General features: G+C 55.1%; 1 protein-coding gene across 1 annotated transcript in view; it reads left to right on the forward strand.

Moving 5' to 3' along the window:
- The first annotated feature begins 799 nt into the window (after positions 1-799).
- PELP1 (proline, glutamate and leucine rich protein 1) overlaps positions 800-19,480 on the forward strand; it is a 35,606-nt gene continuing 16,925 nt past the window's right edge. Inside the window, exons 1-11 of the mRNA XM_069767318.1 lie at positions 800-960; positions 9,265-9,332; positions 9,424-9,529; positions 10,004-10,153; positions 10,235-10,306; positions 13,258-13,317; positions 13,783-13,933; positions 14,049-14,178; positions 18,989-19,076; positions 19,165-19,253; positions 19,333-19,455. Coding sequence (XP_069623419.1) covers positions 829-960; positions 9,265-9,332; positions 9,424-9,529; positions 10,004-10,153; positions 10,235-10,306; positions 13,258-13,317; positions 13,783-13,933; positions 14,049-14,178; positions 18,989-19,076; positions 19,165-19,253; positions 19,333-19,455 — 1,169 coding nt within the window. The 5' untranslated portion in view covers positions 800-828. The remainder of the gene's footprint in view (positions 961-9,264; positions 9,333-9,423; positions 9,530-10,003; positions 10,154-10,234; positions 10,307-13,257; positions 13,318-13,782; positions 13,934-14,048; positions 14,179-18,988; positions 19,077-19,164; positions 19,254-19,332; positions 19,456-19,480) is intronic.

The raw sequence follows: 19,480 nt of genomic DNA on the forward strand, positions 1-19,480 counted from the left end.
TAGCACTGGTTGCTATGGTTATGCTCTGGTTACTATGAGATTAGCACTGATTGCCATGGTTACGCTCTTGTTGCTATGGTTATCTGGTTGTTATGTGATTAGCACAGGTTGCTATGGTTATGCTCTGGTTACTATGTGGTTAGCACTGGTTGCTATGGTTATGCTCTGGTTGCTATGTGGTTAGTACTGGTTGCTATGGTTATGCTCAAGTTGCTATGTGGTTATCACTGGTTGCTATGGTTACACTGTGGTTACTATGGAATTAATAGCGGTTGCTAGGGTTGTGCTGTGGTCAGAGGTGATGAGCAGAGGTTGCTATGGTTACACTGTGGTTATAAGGTGATTAGAACAGGTTGCTATGGTTATGCTCTGGTTACTATGTGGTTAGCACTGGTTGCTATGGTTATGCACTGGTTGCTATGTGGTTAGCACTGGTTGCTATGGTTATGCTCTAGTTGCTATGTGGTTAGAATTGGTTGCTATGGTTACACTGTGGTTACTATGGAATTAATAGCGGTTGCTAGGGTTGTGCTGTGGTCAGAGGTGATGAGCAGAGGTTGCTATGGTTACACTGTGGTTATAAGGTGATTAGCACTGGTTGCTATGATTACACAGTGGTTGCTATGCGATTAATAGTGGTTGCTAAGGTTATGCTGTGGTTAGAGGTGATGAGGAGAGGTAACTATGGTTATGCTCTGGCGGTCACGTGATTACCATAGGTTGCCGTCCTGGTTGCCATGGATCTCTCCATTGCTGGGATACCGCTGGCGGCGCGGTTCCGTGACGTCACGTAGAAGTCGCGCCGGCTGATGACGTGGTGGCGGGAAGATGGCGGCGACGTGTGTCGGGGTCCGGATGATGGAGGCGGCGGTGAGCGGGCTCCTGGAACATGACCTGACTGAGGGAGAGCTGGGGGAGACGATCCGGGCGCTGCGGGAGCACGGAGCCGTGCGGGGAGAGGTGAGGAGCGGCCGCCATTGTGTGCAGCCTGTGCCCGGGGTCATGTGACCACTACCCCCATCATCCCCGGTGTACCACTACCCCCATCATCCCCGGTGTACCACTACCCCCATCATCCCCCTATCCCCGGTGTACCACTACCCCCGTCATCCCCCTAGCCCCGGTGTACCACTACCCCCATCATCCCCCTATCCCCGGTCTACCACTACCCCCGTCATCCCCCTAGCCCCGGTGTACCACTACCCCCATCATCCCCCTATCCCCGTTGTACCACTACCCCCATCATCCCCCTATCCCCGGTCTACCACTACCCCCATCATCCCCCTAGCTCCGGTGTACCACTACCCCCATCATCCCCCTATCCCCGGTGTACCACTACCCCCATCATCCCCCTAGCTCCGGTGTACCACTACCCCCATCATCCCCCTATCCCCGGTGTACCACTACCCCCATCATCCCCCTATCCCCGGTCTACCACTACCCCCATCATCCCCCTAGCTCCGGTGTACCACTACCCCCATCATCCCCCTATCCCCGGTGTACCACTACCCCCATCATCCCCGGTGTACCACTACCCCCATCATCCCCCTATCCCCGGTGTACCACTACCCCCGTCATCCCCCTAGCTCCGGTGTACCACTACCCCCATCATCCCCCTATCCCCGGTGTACCACTACCCCCATCATCCCCCTATCCCCGGTCTACCACTACCCCCATCATCCCCCTAGCTCCGGTGTACCACTACCCCCATCATCCCCCTATCCCCGGTGTACCACTACCCCCATCATCCCCCTAGCCCCGGTGTACCACTACCCCCATCATCCCCCTAACCCCGGTCTACCACTACCCCCATCATCCCCCTAGCTCCGGTCTACCACTACCCCCGTCATCCCCCTAGCCCCGGTGTACCACTACCCCCATCATCCCCCTATCCCCGGTCTACCACTACCCCCATCATCCCCCTATCCCCGGTCTACCACTACCCCCGTCATCCCCCTAGCCCCGGTCTACCACTACCCCCATCATCCCCCTATCCCCGGTCTACCACTACCCCCATCATCCCCCTATCCCCGGTCTACCACTACCCCCATCATCCCCCTATCCCCGGTCTACCACTACCCCCATCATCCCCCTATCCCCGGTCTACCACTACCCCCATCATCCCCCTATCCCCGGTCTACCACTACCCCCGTCATCCCCCTAGCGCCGGTCTACCACTACCCCCATCATCCCCCTATCCCCGGTCTACCACTACCCCCGTCATCCCCCTATCCCCGGTCTACCACTACCCCCGTCATCCCCCTATCCCCGGTCTACCACTACCCCCATCATCCCCCTATCCCCGGTCTACCACTACCCCCATCATCCCCCTATCCCCGGTCTACCACTACCCCCATCATCCCCCTATCCCCGTTGTACCACTACCCCCATCATCCCCCTATCCCCGGTCTACCACTACCCCCATCATCCCCCTAGCTCCGGTGTACCACTACCCCATCATCCCCCTATCCCCGGTGTACCACTACCCCCATCATCCCCCTATCCCCGGTGTACCACTACCCCCATCATCCCCCTATCCCCGGTGTACCACTACCCCCATCATCCCCCTATCCCCGGTGTACCACTACCCCCATCATCCCCCTATCCCCGGTCTACCACTACCCCCATCATCCCCCTATCCCCGGTCTACCACTACCCCCATCATCCCCCTAGCTCCGGTGTACCACTACCCCCATCATCCCCCTATCCCCGGTGTACCACTACCCCATCATCCCCCTATCCCCGGTGTACCACTACCCCCATCATCCCCCTAGCCCCGATGTACCACTACCCCCGTCATCCCCCTAGCCCCGGTGTACCACTACCCCCGTCATCCCCCTAGCCCCGGTGTACCACTACCCCCATCATCCCCCTATCCCCGGTGTACCACTACCCCCGTCATCCCCCTATCCCCGGTGTACCACTACCCCCATCATCCCCCTAGCCCCGGTGTACCACTACCCCCATCATCCCCCTATCCCCGGTGTACCACTACCCCCATCATCCCCCTATCCCCGGTGTACCACTACCCCCGTCATCCCCCTAGCCCCGGTGTACCACTACCCCCATCATCCCCCTATCCCCGGTGTACCACTACCCCGTCATCCCCCTAGCCCCGGTGTACCACTACCCCCATCATCCCCCTAGCCCCGGTGTACCACTACCCCCATCATCCCCCTAGCCCCGGTGTACCACTACCCCCATCATCCCCCTATCCCCGGTGTACCACTACCCCCGTCATCCCCCTAGCCCCGGTGTACCACTACCCCCATCATCCACCTATCCCCGGTGTACCACTACCCCCATCATCCCCCTATCCCCGGTGTACCACTACCCCCGTCATCCCCCTAGCCCCGGTGTACCACTACCCCCATCATCCCCCTATCCCCGGTGTACCACTACCCCCGTCATCCCCCTAGCCCCGGTGTACCACTACCCCCATCATCCACCTATCCCCGGTGTACCACTACCCCCATCATCCCCCTATCCCCGGTGTACCACTACCCCCGTCATCCCCCTAGCCCCGGTGTACCACTACCCCCATCATCCCCCTAGCCCCGGTGTACCACTACCCCCGTCATCCCCCTAGCCCCGGTGTACCACTACCCCCATCATCCCCGGTGTACCACTACCCCCATCATCCCCCTAGCCCCGGTGTACCACTACCCCCATCATCCCCCTATCCCCGGTGTACCACTACCCCCATCATCCCCCTAGCCCCGGTGTACCACTACCCCCGTCATCCCCCTAGCCCCGGTGTACCACTACCCCCATCATCCCCCTATCCCCGGTGTACCACTACCCCCGTCATCCCCCTAGCCCCGGTGTACCACTACCCCCGTCATCCCCCTAGCCCCGGTGTACCACTACCCCCGTCATCCCCCTAGCCCCGGTGTACCACTACCCCCATCATCCCCGGTGTACCACTACCCCCATCATCCCCCTAGCCCCGGTGTACCACTACCCCCATCATCCCCCTATCCCCGGTCTACCACTACCCCCGTCATCCCCGGTGTACCACTACCCCCGTCATCCCCGGTGTACCACTACCCCCATCATCCCCGGTGTACCACTACCCCCATCATCCCCCTAGCCCCGGTCTACCACTACCCCCGTCATCCCCCTAGCCCCGGTGTACCACTACCCCCGTCATCCCCCTAGCCCCGGTGTACCACTACCCCCGTCATCCCCCTAGCCCCGGTGTACCACTACCCCCATCATCCCCGGTGTACCACTACCCCCATCATCCCCCTATCCCCGGTGTACCACTACCCCCATCATCCCCCTATCCCCGGTGTACCACTACCCCCATCATCCCCCTATCCCCGGTGTACCACTACCCCCGTCATCCCCCTAGCCCCGGTGTACCACTACCCCCATCATCCCCCTATCCCCGGTCTACCACTACCCCCGTCATCCCCGGTGTACCACTACCCCCGTCATCCCCGGTGTACCACTACCCCCATCATCCCCGGTGTACCACTACCCCCATCATCCCCCTAGCCCCGTGTACCACTACCCCCATCATCCCCCTATCCCCGGTCTACCACTACCCCCATCATCCCCGGTGTACCACTACCCCCATCATCCGCCTAGCCCCGTTGTACCACTACCCCTGTCATCCCTCTAGCCCTGGTGTACCACTACCCCCATCATCCCCGGTGTACCACTACCCCCGTCATCCCCCTAGCCCCGGTGTACCACTACCCCCGTCATCCCCCTAGCCCCGGTGTACCACTACCCCCATCATCCCCCTATCCCCGGTCTACCACTACCCCCATCATCCCCCTATCCCCGGTCTACCACTACCCCCGTCATCCCCCTAGCCCCGGTCTACCACTACCCCCATCATCCCCCTAGCCCCGGTCTACCACTACCCCCGTCATCCCCCTAGCCCCGGTCTACCACTACCCCCGTCATCCCCCTAGCCCCGGTGTAACACTACCCCCGTCATCCCCCTAGCCCCGGTGTACCACTACCCCCGTCATCCCCCTAGCCCCGGTGTACCACTACCCCCATCATCCCCCTATCCCCGGTGTACCACTACCCCCATCATCCCCCTATCCCCGGTGTACCACTACCCCCGTCATCCCCCTAGCCCCGGTGTACCACTACCCCCATCATCCCCCTAGCCCCGGTGTACCACTACCCCCATCATCCCCCTATCCCCGGTCTACCACTACCCCCGTCATCCCCCTAGCCCCGGTGTACCACTACCCCCGTCATCCCCGGTGTACCACTACCCCCATCATCCCCGGTGTACCACTACCCCCATCATCCCCCTAGCCCCGTGTACCACTACCCCCATCATCCCCCTATCCCCGGTCTACCACTACCCCCATCATCCCCGGTGTACCACTACCCCCGTCATCCCCCTAGCCCCGGTGTACCACTACCCCCATCATCCCCGGTGTACCACTACCCCCATCATCCCCGGTGTACCACTACCCCCATCATCCCCCTAGCCCCGTTGTACCACTACCCCCGTCATCCCCCTATCCCCGGTGTACCACTACCCCCATCATCCCCCTAGCCCCGGTGTACCACTACCCCCGTCATCCCCCTAGCCCCGGTGTACCACTACCCCCATCATCCCCCTATCCCCGGTGTACCACTACCCCCATCATCCCCGGTGTACCACTACCCCCATCATCCCCCTAGCCCCGGTGTACCACTACCCCCATCATCCGCCTAGCCCCGTTGTACCACTACCCCTGTCATCCCTCTAGCCCTGGTGTACCACTACCCCCATCATCCCCGGTGTACCACTACCCCCGTCATCCCCCTAGCCCCGGTGTACCACTACCCCCGTCATCCCCGGTGTACCACTACCCCCATCATCCCCCTATCCCCGGTCTACCACTACCCCCGTCATCCCCCTAGCCCCGGTGTACCACTACCCCCGTCATCCCCGGTGTACCACTACCCCCATCATCCCCGGTGTACCACTACCCCCGTCATCCCCCTAGCCCCGGTGTACCACTACCCCCATCATCCCCGGTGTACCACTACCCCCATCATCCCCCTATCCCCGGTCTACCACTACCCCCGTCATCCCCCTAGCCCCGGTGTACCACTACCCCCGTCATCCCCCTAGCCCCGGTGTACCACTACCCCCGTCATCCCCCTAGCCCCGGTGTACCACTACCCCCGTCATCCCCCTAGCCCCGGTGTACCACTACCCCCATCATCCCCCTAGCCCCGGTGTACCACTACCCCCATCATCCCCCTATCCCCGGTGTACCACTACCCCCATCATCCCCCTATCCCCGGTGTACCACTACCCCCGTCATCCCCCTAGCCCCGGTGTACCACTACCCCCGTCATCCCCCTAGCCCCGTTGTACCACTACCCCCATCATCCCCCTATCCCCGGTGTACCACTACCCCCATCATCCCCCTAGCCCCGGTGTACCACTACCCCCGTCATCCCCCTAGCCCTGTTGTACCACTACCCCCATCATCCCCCTAGCCCCGGTGTACCACTACCCCCATCATCCCCGGTGTACCACTACCCCCGTCATCCCCCTAGCCCCGTTGTACCACTACCCCCATCATCCCCCTAGCCCCGGTGTACCACTACCCCCATCATCCCCCTAGCCCCGGTGTACCACTACCCCCATCATCCCCCTAGCCCCGGTGTACCACTACCCCCATCATCCCCCTAGCCCCGGTGTACCACTACCCCCGTCATCCCCCTAGCCCTGTTGTACCACTACCCCCATCATCCCCCTAGCCCCGGTGTACCACTACCCCCATCATCCCCGGTGTACCACTACCCCCGTCATCCCCCTAGCCCCGTTGTACCACTACCCCCGGTGTACCACTACCCCCATCATCCCCCTATCCCCGGTGTACCACTACCCCCATCATCCCCCTAGCCCCGGTGTACCACTACCCCCGTCATCCCCCTAGCCCTGTTGTACCACTACCCCCATCATCCCCCTAGCCCCGGTGTACCACTACCCCCATCATCCCCCTAGCCCCGGTGTACCACTACCCCCGTCATCCCCCTAGCCCCGGTGTACCACTACCCCCGTCATCCCCCTAGCCCCGGTGTACCACTACCCCCATCATCCCCCTATCCCCGGTGTACCACTACCCCCATCATCCCCGGTGTACCACTACCCCCGTCATCCCCCTAGCCCCGTTGTACCACTACCCCCATCATCCCCCTAGCCCCGGTGTACCACTACCCCCATCATCCCCCTAGCCCCGGTGTACCACTACCCCCGTCATCCCCCTAGCCCCGGTGTACCACTACCCCCATCATCCCCCTATCCCCGGTGTACCACTACCCCCATCATCCCCCTAGCCCCGTTGTACCACTACCCTCATCATCCCCCTAGCCCCGGTGTACCACTACCCCCATCATCCCCGGTGTACCACTACCCCCGTCATCCCCCTAGCCCCGTTGTACCACTACCCCTGTCATCGCTCTAGCTCTGGTGTACCACTACCCCCATCATCCCCCTAGCCCCGGTGTACCACTACCCCCATCATCCCCCTAGCCCCGGTGTACCACTACCCCCGTCATCCCCCTAGCCCCGGTGTACCACTACCCCCGTCATCCCCCTAGCCCCGGTGTACCACTACCCCCGTCATCCCCCTAGCCCCGGTGTACCACTACCCCCATCATCCCCCTAGCCCCGGTGTACCACTACCCCCGTCATCCCCCTAGCCCCGGTGTACCACTACCCCCTTCATCCCCCTATCCCCGGTGTACCACTACCCCCATCATCCCCCTATCCCCGGTGTACCACTACCCCCGTCATCCCCCTAGCCCCGGTGTACCACTACCCCCGTCATCCCCCTAGCCCCGGTGTACCACTACCCCCGTCATCCCCCTAGCCCCGGTGTACCACTACCCCTGTCATCCCCCTAGCCCCGGTGTACCACTACCCCCGTCATCCCCCTAGCCCCGGTGTACCACTACCCCTGTCATCCCCCTAGCCCCGGTGTACCACTACCCCCATCATCCCCCTATCCCCGGTGTACCACTACCCCCGTCATCCCCCTAGCCCCGGTCTACCACTACCCCCATCATCCCCCTATCCCCGGTGTACCACTACCCCCGTCATCCCCCTAGCCCCGGTCTACCACTACCCCCGTCATCCCCCTAGCCCCGTTGTACCACTACCCCCGTCATCCCCCTAGCCCTGGTGTACCATTACCCCCATCATCCCCCTATCCCCGGTGTACCACTACCCCCATCATCCCCCTAGCCCCGTTGTACCACTACCCCCATCATCCCCCTAGCCCCGTTGTACCACTACCCCCATCATCCCCCTAGCCCCGGTGTACCACTACCCCCATCATCCCCCTAGCCCCGGTGTACCACTACCCCCATCATCCCCGGTGTACCACTACCCCCGTCATCCCCCTAGCCCCGTTGTACCACTACCCCTGTCATCGCTCTAGCCCTGGTGTACCACTACCCCCATCATCCCCCTAGCCCCGGTGTACCACTACCCCCGTCATCCCCCTAGCCCCGGTGTACCACTACCCCCGTCATCCCCCTAGCCCCGGTGTACCACTACCCCCGTCATCCCCCTAGCCCCGGTGTACCACTACCCCCGTCATCCCCCTAGCCCCGGTGTACCACTACCCCCGTCATCCCCCTAGCCCCGGTGTACCACTACCCCCATCATCCCCCTAGCCCCGGTGTACCACTACCCCCGTCATCCCCCTAGCCCCGGTGTACCACTACCCCCGTCATCCCCCTAGCCCCGGTGTACCACTACCCCCGTCATCCCCCTAGCTCCGGTGTACCACTACCCCCATCATCCCCCTAGCCCCGGTGTACCACTACCCCCATCATCCCCCTAGCTCCGGTGTACCACTACCCCCATCATCCCCCTAGCCCCGGTGTACCACTACCCCCATCATCCCCCTAGCCCCGGTGTACCACTACCCCCATCATCCCCCTAGCCCCGGTGTACCACTACCCCCATCATCCCCCTAGCCCCGGTGTACCACTACCCCCATCATCCCCCTAGCCCCGGTGTACCACTACCCCCATCATCCCCCTAGCCCCGGTGTACCACTACCCCCATCATCCCCCTAGCCCCGGTGTACCACTACCCCCATCATCCCCCTAGCCCCGGTGTACCACTACCCCCATCATCCCCCTAGCCCCGGTGTACCACTACCCCCATCATCCCCCTAGCCCCGGTGTACCACTACCCCCATCATCCCCCTAGCCCCGGTGTACCACTACCCCCATCAGGAGCAGGTTTTGTGACGCTGTTTCCTCTGATTTCAGGCCTCCTCTGCTGCAGTCTCCGGCCTCCTCAGCTGCTGTAACTCTCACCTGCTGTCTGCAGCCACCCGGTATGTACCTGCGGTGGCGCGCCCGTTTGCCCCGTGCCCGCCGCTGCCCCCTATGTCCCCCGCCGTGTGCTGATCTGTGGGTGTCTTGCAGGACTGAGGGGCTGTCGCTGCTCTCGCTGGTTGTGGAGGAGTCCTGCACAGATGTGTTCCAGCAGCACTGTGTCTCCTGGATCCGCAGCGTCCTGCAGGTCATACAGGTGAGGTGCCGGGTGGTCTGTAGCCATGGTGACTGCTGGGCGGTCTGTAACCATGGCAATATATAGGTGTGTGTATACAGTAGTTCCACAGGTCCCTGTGTCGCCCAGGCCTGACTCTTCCTGTCCTCGGTAAGTGTGTGGGTCACCGCCTCTGATTTGGCCCGTTCTCCCCATATCCTGAAATGCTCTGTGCTGCGGGTGTGTGTGCCGCGGGGGGGGGGGGGGGGAAGGGCTGTGCCGCAGGGGGCCGTGCCGCGGTGACTGCAGGTGATGAGCGTCCGACTCTTCTTTCAGAGTGGAACAGACGTGGATGAAGAGGAGATGAAGCGCTGCGCCCTGCAGGTGCTCTGTCCGGGGTCTCCTCACTGGGCTCGGGGTCTCCCACCACTCTCTAGTCCAGCACTGGGTGCTGTGCCGGGGTGACCAGTGTCTGCAGAGCCCCCATTTTACCTTGTGGCTTCCCTCTTCCCACAGTCTCCGGACCCCCCGCGGGTGGTCAGCATGGCAGTGTTTGTGCTCCGCTCTCTCCTCGCCCACTCCTCCGCCCTGCCCGAATTATCCAGAGAGATCTCCACCAATCACATCCCCGGACTCCTCACCTCCTTACTGGGCCTGAGGCGTCAGGTGAGTGCGGCGGCGGCGGGCTGGCGGGGGTGCGACATGTGACTCCTGATCAGAGTCTTTAATGCGACCTTTATCTCCTAGTGTCTGATGCCTGCACTGGAAGGAATCCGCTCCTGCCTGATCTCCTACCCCCGGGCCTGTGGGTCACTGCGGGTAAGTGTGCGTCTGGGGGCCGCTCACACCGTCATCACTGTAAGGGTGGGAGAAGACACAAGTCCATCAATTACACCTGTGACCCAACGTATTCATACAGACGACGGCAGATCCTAAATGTCCCATAATAGCCGAAACTACCAACTCCACATAGGGGATCAGACAAGCTCCCTGTACAGCGCCCCCCACAGGATTCAGTGCCCGTAACCTGTATCATAAAGGCATCCAGGCGCTACTGTAGAGAATCAGACATTACATCATGTGGTAGAGGAGTCCATAGTGTCGCTGCTCGTACGGTAAAGAATCCATAGTCTCACTGCTCGTACGGTAAATAATCCATAGTGTCACTGCTCGTATGGTAAAGAATCCATAGTGTCGCTGCTCGTACGGTAAAGAATCCATAGTCTCACTGCTCGTACGGTAAATAATCCATAGTCTCACTGCTCGTACGGTAAATAATCCATAGTGTCACTGCTCGTATGGTAAAGAATCCATAGTGTCGCTGCTCGTACGGTAAATAATCCATAGTCTCACTGCTCGTACGGTAAATAATCCATAGTCTCACTGCTCGTACGGTAAATAATCCATAGTCTCACTGCTCGTACGGTAAATAATCCATAGTGTCGCTGCTCGTTCGGTAAAGAATCCATAGTGTCACTGCTCGTACGGTAAAGAATCCATAGTGTCACTGCTCGTACGGTAAAGAATCCATAGTCTCACTGCTCGTACGGTAAATAATCCATAGTGTCGCTGCTCGTTCGGTAAAGAATCCATAGTGTCACTGCTCGTACGGTAAAGAATCCATAGTGTCACTGCTCGTACGGTAAAGAATCCATAGTCTCACTGCTCGTACGGTAAATAATCCATAGTGTCACTGCTCGTATGGTAAAGAATCCATAGTGTCGCTGCTCGTACGGTAAAGAATCCATAGTCTCACTGCTCGTACGGTAAATAATCCATAGTCTCACTGCTCGTACGGTAAATAATCCATAGTCTCACTGCTCGTACGGTAAATAATCCATAGTCTCACTGCTCGTACGGTAAATAATCCATAGTCTCACTGCTCGTACGGTAAAGAATCCATAGTCTCACTGCTCGTACGGTAAATAATCCATAGTGTCGCTGCTCGTACGGTAAAGAATCCATAGTCTCACTGCTCGTTCGGTAAAGAATCCATAGTGTCACTGCTCGTACGGTAAAGAATCCATAGTGTCGCTGCTCGTACGGTAAAGAATCCATAGTGTCGCTGCTCGTACGGTAAAGAATCCATAGTGTCGCTGCTCGTACGGTAAAGAATCCATAGTGTCACTGCTCGTACGGTAAAGAATCCATAGTCTCACTGCTCGTACGGTAAAGAATCCATAGTGTCACTGCTCGTACGGTAAAGAATCCATAGTGTCATTGCTCGTACGGTAAAGAATCCATAGTCTCACTGCTCGTACGGTAAAGAATCCATAGTGTCACTGCTCGTATGGTAAAGAATCCATAGTGTCACTGCTCGTACGGTAAAGAATCCATAGTGTCACTGCTCGTACGGTAAAGAATCCTTAGTGTCACTGCTCGTACGGTAAAGAATCCATAGTGTCACTGCTCGTATGGTAAAGAATCCATAGTGTCACTGCTCGTACAGTTAACCCATGACGTTCTTGGCCTCGGCAGCAGCTGCCTGACACTGATCACTAGAGTGGAGTTTGCGTCCTCCCATACACATGTATGTCACCTTACCTCTCGCTCGGGGTTTTGGCTTCCAGATGAGGCCGAACTCCACATTCCAGGAGGAAGAATTTGGCCGCAATCTAAAAAATGTTTCCATGTCTTGTTCTGTATGACAGTATGGGACGTTAGAAGCTGCAAGAGGATTTTACTTTCCGCTCTTATCTCCCTTTTACAGACTCCAGTGGGATACAGGAGCTTTTCCTCATGTTATCGCCCATCATACCAGTTAGTCTGTTCCTGTCATCTCACCTGTACAGCCTCCATACAGGAGCCTTTCCTCTTGTTATCATCCATCATATCCTCTCTACAGCCTCCATACAGGAGCTTTTCCTCATGTTTTCATCCATCATGTCATCTCTCTCCCTCTACAGCCTCCATACAGAAGCTTTTCCTCTTCTCACCCATCATGTCCTCTCTACAGCCTCCATACAGGAGCTTTTCCTCATGTTGTCATCCATCATGTCATCTCTCTCCCTCTACAGTCTCCATACAGGAGCTTTTCCTCTTCTCACCCATCATATCCTCTCTACAGCCTCCATACAGGAGCTTTTCCTCTTCTCACCCATCATGCCCTCTCTACAGCCTCCATACAGGAGCTTTTCCTCTTCTCACCCATCATGCCCTCTCTACAGCCTCCATACAGGAGCTTTTCCTCTTCTCACCCATCATGCCCTCTCTACAGCCTCCATACAGGAGCTTTTCCTCTTCTCACCCATCATGTCCTCTGTACAGCCTCCATACAGGAGCCTTTCCTCTTATCACCCATCATGTCCTCTCTACAGGCTCCATACAGGAGCCTTTCCTCTTGTTATCATCTATCATATCCTCTCTACAGCCTCCATACAGGAGCTTTTCCTCATGTTGTCATCCATCATGTCATCTCTCTCCCTCTACAGCCTCCATACAGAAGCTTTTCCTCTTCTCACCCATCATGTCCTCTCTACAGCCTCCATACAGAAGCTTTTCCTCTTGTTATCACCCATCATGTCCTCTCTACCTCTTATCAGTTATCCTCTTGTTATCACATATTTCCCCCTGTCCATACGCTGTATTGTAGAGTTTCTGGCCTGGGGGTTTACAAAGAGGGGTTGAGGGTCCGTGTCGTGCTCTGGGCACAGCCCGGCGTGTGACTCCACACCCTCTTGCATTGTATTTTCTTACCTTTCCTGATGTCTCTCGGTTTCCAGACTTGCATGTATTACTATTTTTTTATTTTTTTTCTCTTAACCTTTCAGGGGAAGCTCACAGCGTTTTTTCTCAGTCTCCTGGATGAAGAAAATGTGGCAATCCAAGAGGTAACGATGTAGAAACCAGAGAGGAGAAACCATTCTCATCTTTCCACAGGTTCGGAGAAAGCTGTATAATGGGTGGCGGTCCGACCACTGGGATTTTGTGGTCTCCAAAATGAATGGAGCGACCACCGCTGCAGTCACATCTGTGCGTGTATCGGACTGGTGGTCATAAACCCATTTCATACTTGTGATTGGACCCCCCACTATTAGTCACCTACACTCTGGACAGGTGATGAATGGGAAAATCCCTTTCATTGAGGGTCATTAATACTAAATCACAAATATTAAATATTTGTGATGGTGTAATCTTCCAGACTTCTCGTTTCATCCAAGGCAGCTGACATGTTAGAGAGCGGCGACTCCTCAGACCGCGGCGTCCCGGACGTACGTGTGTGCCCTGGTTGCGGGGGTACAGTCGCCCGCGGTATGTTCAGGTTCTGCTGTAATATCCCGTGTCTGTGTCCGCAGCTCGCCTGCCAGTGCTTCTGTCTGCTGCCGACTCTGGGCTCCGGCTTCTCACAAGGCGTAAAACACACAGAGAACTGGGAGCGACAGATGCAGAGCGTCCTGTGCTCGCTGCACGCCGTGTTCCAGCAGTTGTACCAGGCGGCCGAGACCGGTGAGTGGAAATCCTCAGCCCCTCAAGCTCTTTACATTAGCTCCCCCCCGATCCTTATTACTTGGGACTGATTGGTGTAGCCATCATTTTGTTCTGCTGCGTTTCTTCTCCGCAGACACCACTCGCTACGAAGGTCCCGGCACGGAGCTGGAGCTCCCCGTCCTGGACGATGATGGGGCTTCCAGTATCCTCCAGCTGGTGAGGAGGTTCACCGCCCTAGCACAATGCGTCCGTCTGCTGTTGAGGTAAGGGTGCGGCCGAGTCTTCACTCCTTCCCGACATGTAACATACAAGTAGATCACACTTCTGGGCCGGGCGCATGGGGCATCAGCCTCTATCAGCAGCAACCGGAGCTCACCCCGATCGCTGCGGTTCAACCCCTTAAATGCTGCTGTCATACGTGTCACTGTCTCGACTTATCACATTGTACAGTACGGCGCAGATTGCAGGAACAGGGCCTCTGGGGGACAAACAAAATGAGGGAAAAGTAAAAATAACTTCTTAAAAATCGTAAGTTTGAATTTTCACCTCATTTTCCCAATTAAATTTTTTTTTAATGGAGGGAAAAAAGGGATTATCTAAAAAAAAAAAATTATATATATATATATATTTTTAGCTTCTTTTTATGTACTTTAGCTCATACGTGACCTATGACATATGTCATCGGTTGCCTCCCTCTGTTTGGGGCGAGCTCTGGCGCTGAGCCTGCATCTTTCTTGGCTCATAACAGCTGATCTGTTATGTTAAATTTATTTAGATAATTTTAATAAACAGCGTGGGGACCCCTCTATTCTTCATAACCAGCCCTGCTGTAGCTGACAGCTGTGGGTTGCAGCCCCCAACTGAGTTTTGCCCGGCTGGTTATAGAAAATACAGGGGTACGCACGCCGTTTTTTTTTTCCCATTCATTTATTTCTACCGCAGGCGTCCTGTGATGAATCCCCCTATCCGTCCCTCCTGCTGTCACTGTTATTAGCGGCAGCAGGGGGAGGCTGATGCGAGTAATAGTCTCATCAGCCGCCATCTGCTGTCTCTTTTATGACTTAAATGTAAGTCTAATCATTCTCCCCTGCTCGCGCTGATCGCCGGCAGCCATGTTCAGCACCCAGCACTGGGGAACAGCACTTACTGTAACGCTTCTTGCCCAGCGCCTATGTGTGTCACACAGATGAAATGTGTTATCCGTGTGCACATGTGCGGGACGTTTTGCGGCCTGTGTGGACATTAAAAAAAGGGACACACTGTCTGCGGAAAAACAGACGTGCACAGACCCATTCACTTCAATGGGTCTATGTGTGTCAGTGTCTCTGATATGTGTGAAAACGGTCACCACACGTAGCGGAGACACTGACGTGTGAAAGAGACCTAAATCTGGTATCACTGTAATCGCACCGACTGAAGAATAAAGTCATGTAATCACTTATACCGCACAAGGAATGGCATAAAAAAATAAATAAAACCATTTCTTCACCTACTGTTCCTTTTTTCATTCTGCCTCCCAAAGATCACAGTAAAGCTCAGCACACATTTATCCTGCGCTCTGCCCGGAGCTCTTGCATCAGGGTTTCCGTGTAAATCGCTGAATTATGTGATTCAGACAGAACCCCGGTGGAAGATTCCCTATAATGAGGCAGATGGAGGCACGGTGGATGCCATAGGACCTGTGATCTTGCGGTGTCCGTCTTTTTAGGATTGCATAAAAGTGCAGTCGGCCACAGTTTTGCGCACTTCTGAAAAAGACACCGTGGAACAAAGGCCAGACTTAGTCTAGAGTAACTCTGCTGCCTCATTATAGTGAATGGATCCATCGGGGGTTTCTTCTGTCACATCACTCATAGATTTAGATGGAAACCCCAAAGTAAGTGCTCAGCGTAGAGCGCCGGATAACTGTGATCCCAAATGTTACGTAAAACAGGGGTGTCAAACTGCATTCCTCAAGGGCCGCAAACAGGTCATGTTTTCCGGATTTCCTTGTATTGCACAGGTGATAATTTAATCACATGCACAGAGAATGATTCGAGCACCTTGTACAATGCTAAGGAAATCTTGAAGACCTGCATGGTTTGCGGCCCTCGAGGAATGCAGTTTGACACCCCTGACGTAAAATGTTCCCAATAAAAGCTTCAACTCAATCCACAAAAAAAGCAAGTCCCCACTCAGGTCCGTCATCTATTAACGGAAACATAGGGGGCTTCCACGTTACTGGTAGCACAAAGGCTCTGGAAAAGCAAAATGGGTCCTTACCCGGCAAAAGAAATTCAGCAAATTCTGTGCTCCCAAATCCAAATGCTCCCTCCCTTCTTAGCCCCACAGTGTACCTAAACCACAGAGCGACCACGTTTGGCATTTCTGAAGCGATGAGAGTCCGCGCAACTTATGGGTACATGTCTCTAGAAGCACGGGCTGGGCGTACTGGTCACTACAACGTATTGGTCACTACAACGTACTGGTCACTACAACGTGCTGGTCACTACAACGTATTGTCACTACAACGTACCGGTCACTACAACGTGCCGGTCACTACAACGTATTGGTCACTACAACGTGGTGGTCACTACAACATGGTGGTCACTACAACGTGGTGGTCACTACAACGTGGTGGTCACTACAACGTACTGGTCACTACAACGTGCCGGTCACTACAACGTGCCGGTCACTACAACGTGCCGGTCACTACAACGTGCCGGTCACTACAGCCTACTGGTCACTACAGCCTACTGGTCACTACAACGTACTGGTCACTACAACGTACCGGTCACTACAACGTACCGGTCACTACAACGTACTGGTCACTACAACGTACTGGTCACTACAACGTGCCGGTCACTACAACGTATTGGTCACTACAACGTGGTGGTCACTACAACATGGTGGTCACTACAACGTGGTGGTCACTACAACGTGGTGGTCACTACAACGTGGTGGTCACTACAACGTACTGGTCACTACAACGTGCCGGTCACTACAACGTGCCGGTCACTACAATGTACTGGTCACTACAGCCTACTGGTCACTACAACGTACTGGTCACTACAACGTACCGGTCACTACAACGTACCGGTCACTACAACGTACCGGTCACTACAACGTACTGGTCACTACAACGTACTGGTCACTACAACGTGCCGGTCACTACAACGTACCGGTCACTACAACGGCAGTTTGTAATTTTCACTTGGCAACATCCACTGCTTCCTGTTTCTGGAAAACACCCATGGAAGCAAAATCATCAGTACACCTGTAGATAAATTCACCAAAGGGTATAATTTCCCAAATGGGGTCACTTGAGGGGGGATTCTTCTCTTCTAGCAATTAGGGGATCCGCAAACTCTTCTAGGATAATCTGCGCTACAGGAGTAAAACAGCGCTCTGTCCCTCCCGAGTCTCTCCGTATGGCTAGGCAGTACTGTACAGCCACATATGGGGTATTGCCATGTTCAATAGAAATTGTCGGACACGCTTTGGTGCCATTTTTACCCACTTCGTGTGAAAGTGTAAAATCTTTGGCTAAAAACAAAATTTTGGGGGTAAAAATGTAGTTATTTTGTCTTCACTTCCCAATGGCATAAGATTCTGTGAGGCCGATGTGGTGTCAATATGATCCCTGCACCCCTGGATGAATTCATTGGGGAGTGTAGTTTGTAAAATGAGCTCATATATGGGGGTTTCTGTTGTTCTGGCCCCTCAGGGGCTCTGCCAATGTGACATGGCATCCTCAAACCATTCCAGCAAAATCAGAACTCCAATATGGCGCCTCTTCCCTTCTGAGCTTTGCACTGCGCCTCAGAAGTGGTATTCCCCTACATATGGGGTATCGGAGTACTAAGGAGAACCGCACAACAAATTGTATGGAGCAATTTCTCCTGGTACTGTCATGAAATTGCAAAATTTGGGGCCTAAATAAAATTTTTTTATTTGTGGCAAAATGTTTTTTTTTTGTTTTTTTAATTTTATTATTTTCACAGCTTTACGTTATAAACTTCTGTGAAGTGCTTGGGGGTTCAAAGTGCTCACCACACATCTAGATAAGTTCCAAAGGTGGTCTAGTTTCCAAAATGGTGTCACTTCTGGGGGCTTCCACTGTTTAGACACATCAGGGGCTCTTCAAACGTGGCGTCCGATCTCAATTCCAGCAAATTTTGCATTGAAAAAGTAAAACGACGCTCCTTCCCTTCTGAGCCCTCCCGTGCGCCCAAACAGGGGTTTACCCCGACATATGGGGTATCGGCGTACTCAGGACAAATTGGACAACTTTTGGGGTCCATTTTCTCCTGTTACCCTTGGTAAAAGAAAAATAATTGGATCTGAAGTAAATTTTGCTGTGAAAAAAAGTTAAATGTTCATTTTATTTTATTTTTTAAACATTCCAAAAATTCCTGTGATGCACCTGAAGGGTTAATAAACTTCTTGAATGTGGTTTTGAGCACCTTGAGGGGTGCAGTTTTTAGAATGGTGTCACACTTGGATATTTTCTATACATATATATATATATATATATATATATATATATATATATATATATATATATATCTATCTCTCTCTGATTTAAGGGCATGAAAATTCAAAGTTGGTAAAATTGCGAAATTTTCACCAAATTTGCATTTTTTTTCACAAATAAACACAACTAATGTCTAGGAAATGTTACCACTATCATGAAGTACAATATGTCACGAGAAAACAATGTCAGAATCTCCGGGATCCGTTGAAGCGTTCCAGAGTTATAACCTCATAAAGGGACAGTGGTCAGAATTTGAAAAAATTGGCCCGGTCATTAACGTGCAAACCACCCTTGGGGGTAAAGGGGTTAAAAAATCAAAAATATATATAAAAAAGTTCAAATCTTCGCCCAGTCAAAGTAAAAACATAACAAAAATACAGACATTTGTTATCGCCACGTTCAGAATCGCCCGATCTATCAAACTATTAATTAAACCGATCGTTAAACGGCGTAACGAGAAAACAATCAGTGCATTACTGCATATCCAGGACGTGTGGTCAGGGTGGGCCGCGTTACTGTTGCACTTCTATCCAAGGTCTCACCCGTGTGTTTTGCAGGGGACAGTTCCCGGCTCCGGTGCGGGTTCCAGTCTCCGATATCCTCAATCTGGTTTGTCGAGTGGTCAACGTGAGCGCCAAGAACTTGGTAAGAACCTCGTGGGGTGGTGATGGCGGCAGCGTCGCCCTCCTCCCACCATCCGTACGTCGCTGGTCATGGTGTCCTTGTGTTGCAGAGCTGGCAGGGTGAGGAGGCTCTGAAGCTGCTGCTGCTGCCCGGAGTCCACAAGACGGCCCTGGACATCCTGGAGGCCGCCATACTGGCGTGAGTAGCACCGCTCCTGATCTCTTGTGGGGTCTTCACCCTGGGCTGCTCCGTACCCCCGGCTGTGTCTCTTCCCCAGGTGCGGTCCTCGTCTCCTGCCGCTCTCGTCCGTCATCTGCAGATTATTTCCACAACTCCTCAGCTCCTGGGCATCTGTAAGAGGAGCAGGCGGGTTCCCATCTGGGCAGGAGAAGCCTTATAGGTGGGTGTCTGTCGCCGATGTAGTC

The sequence above is a fragment of the Ranitomeya imitator genome, chromosome 4 (assembly GCF_032444005.1).
Source record: "Ranitomeya imitator isolate aRanImi1 chromosome 4, aRanImi1.pri, whole genome shotgun sequence".
Lineage (NCBI taxonomy): Eukaryota > Metazoa > Chordata > Amphibia > Anura > Dendrobatidae > Ranitomeya > Ranitomeya imitator.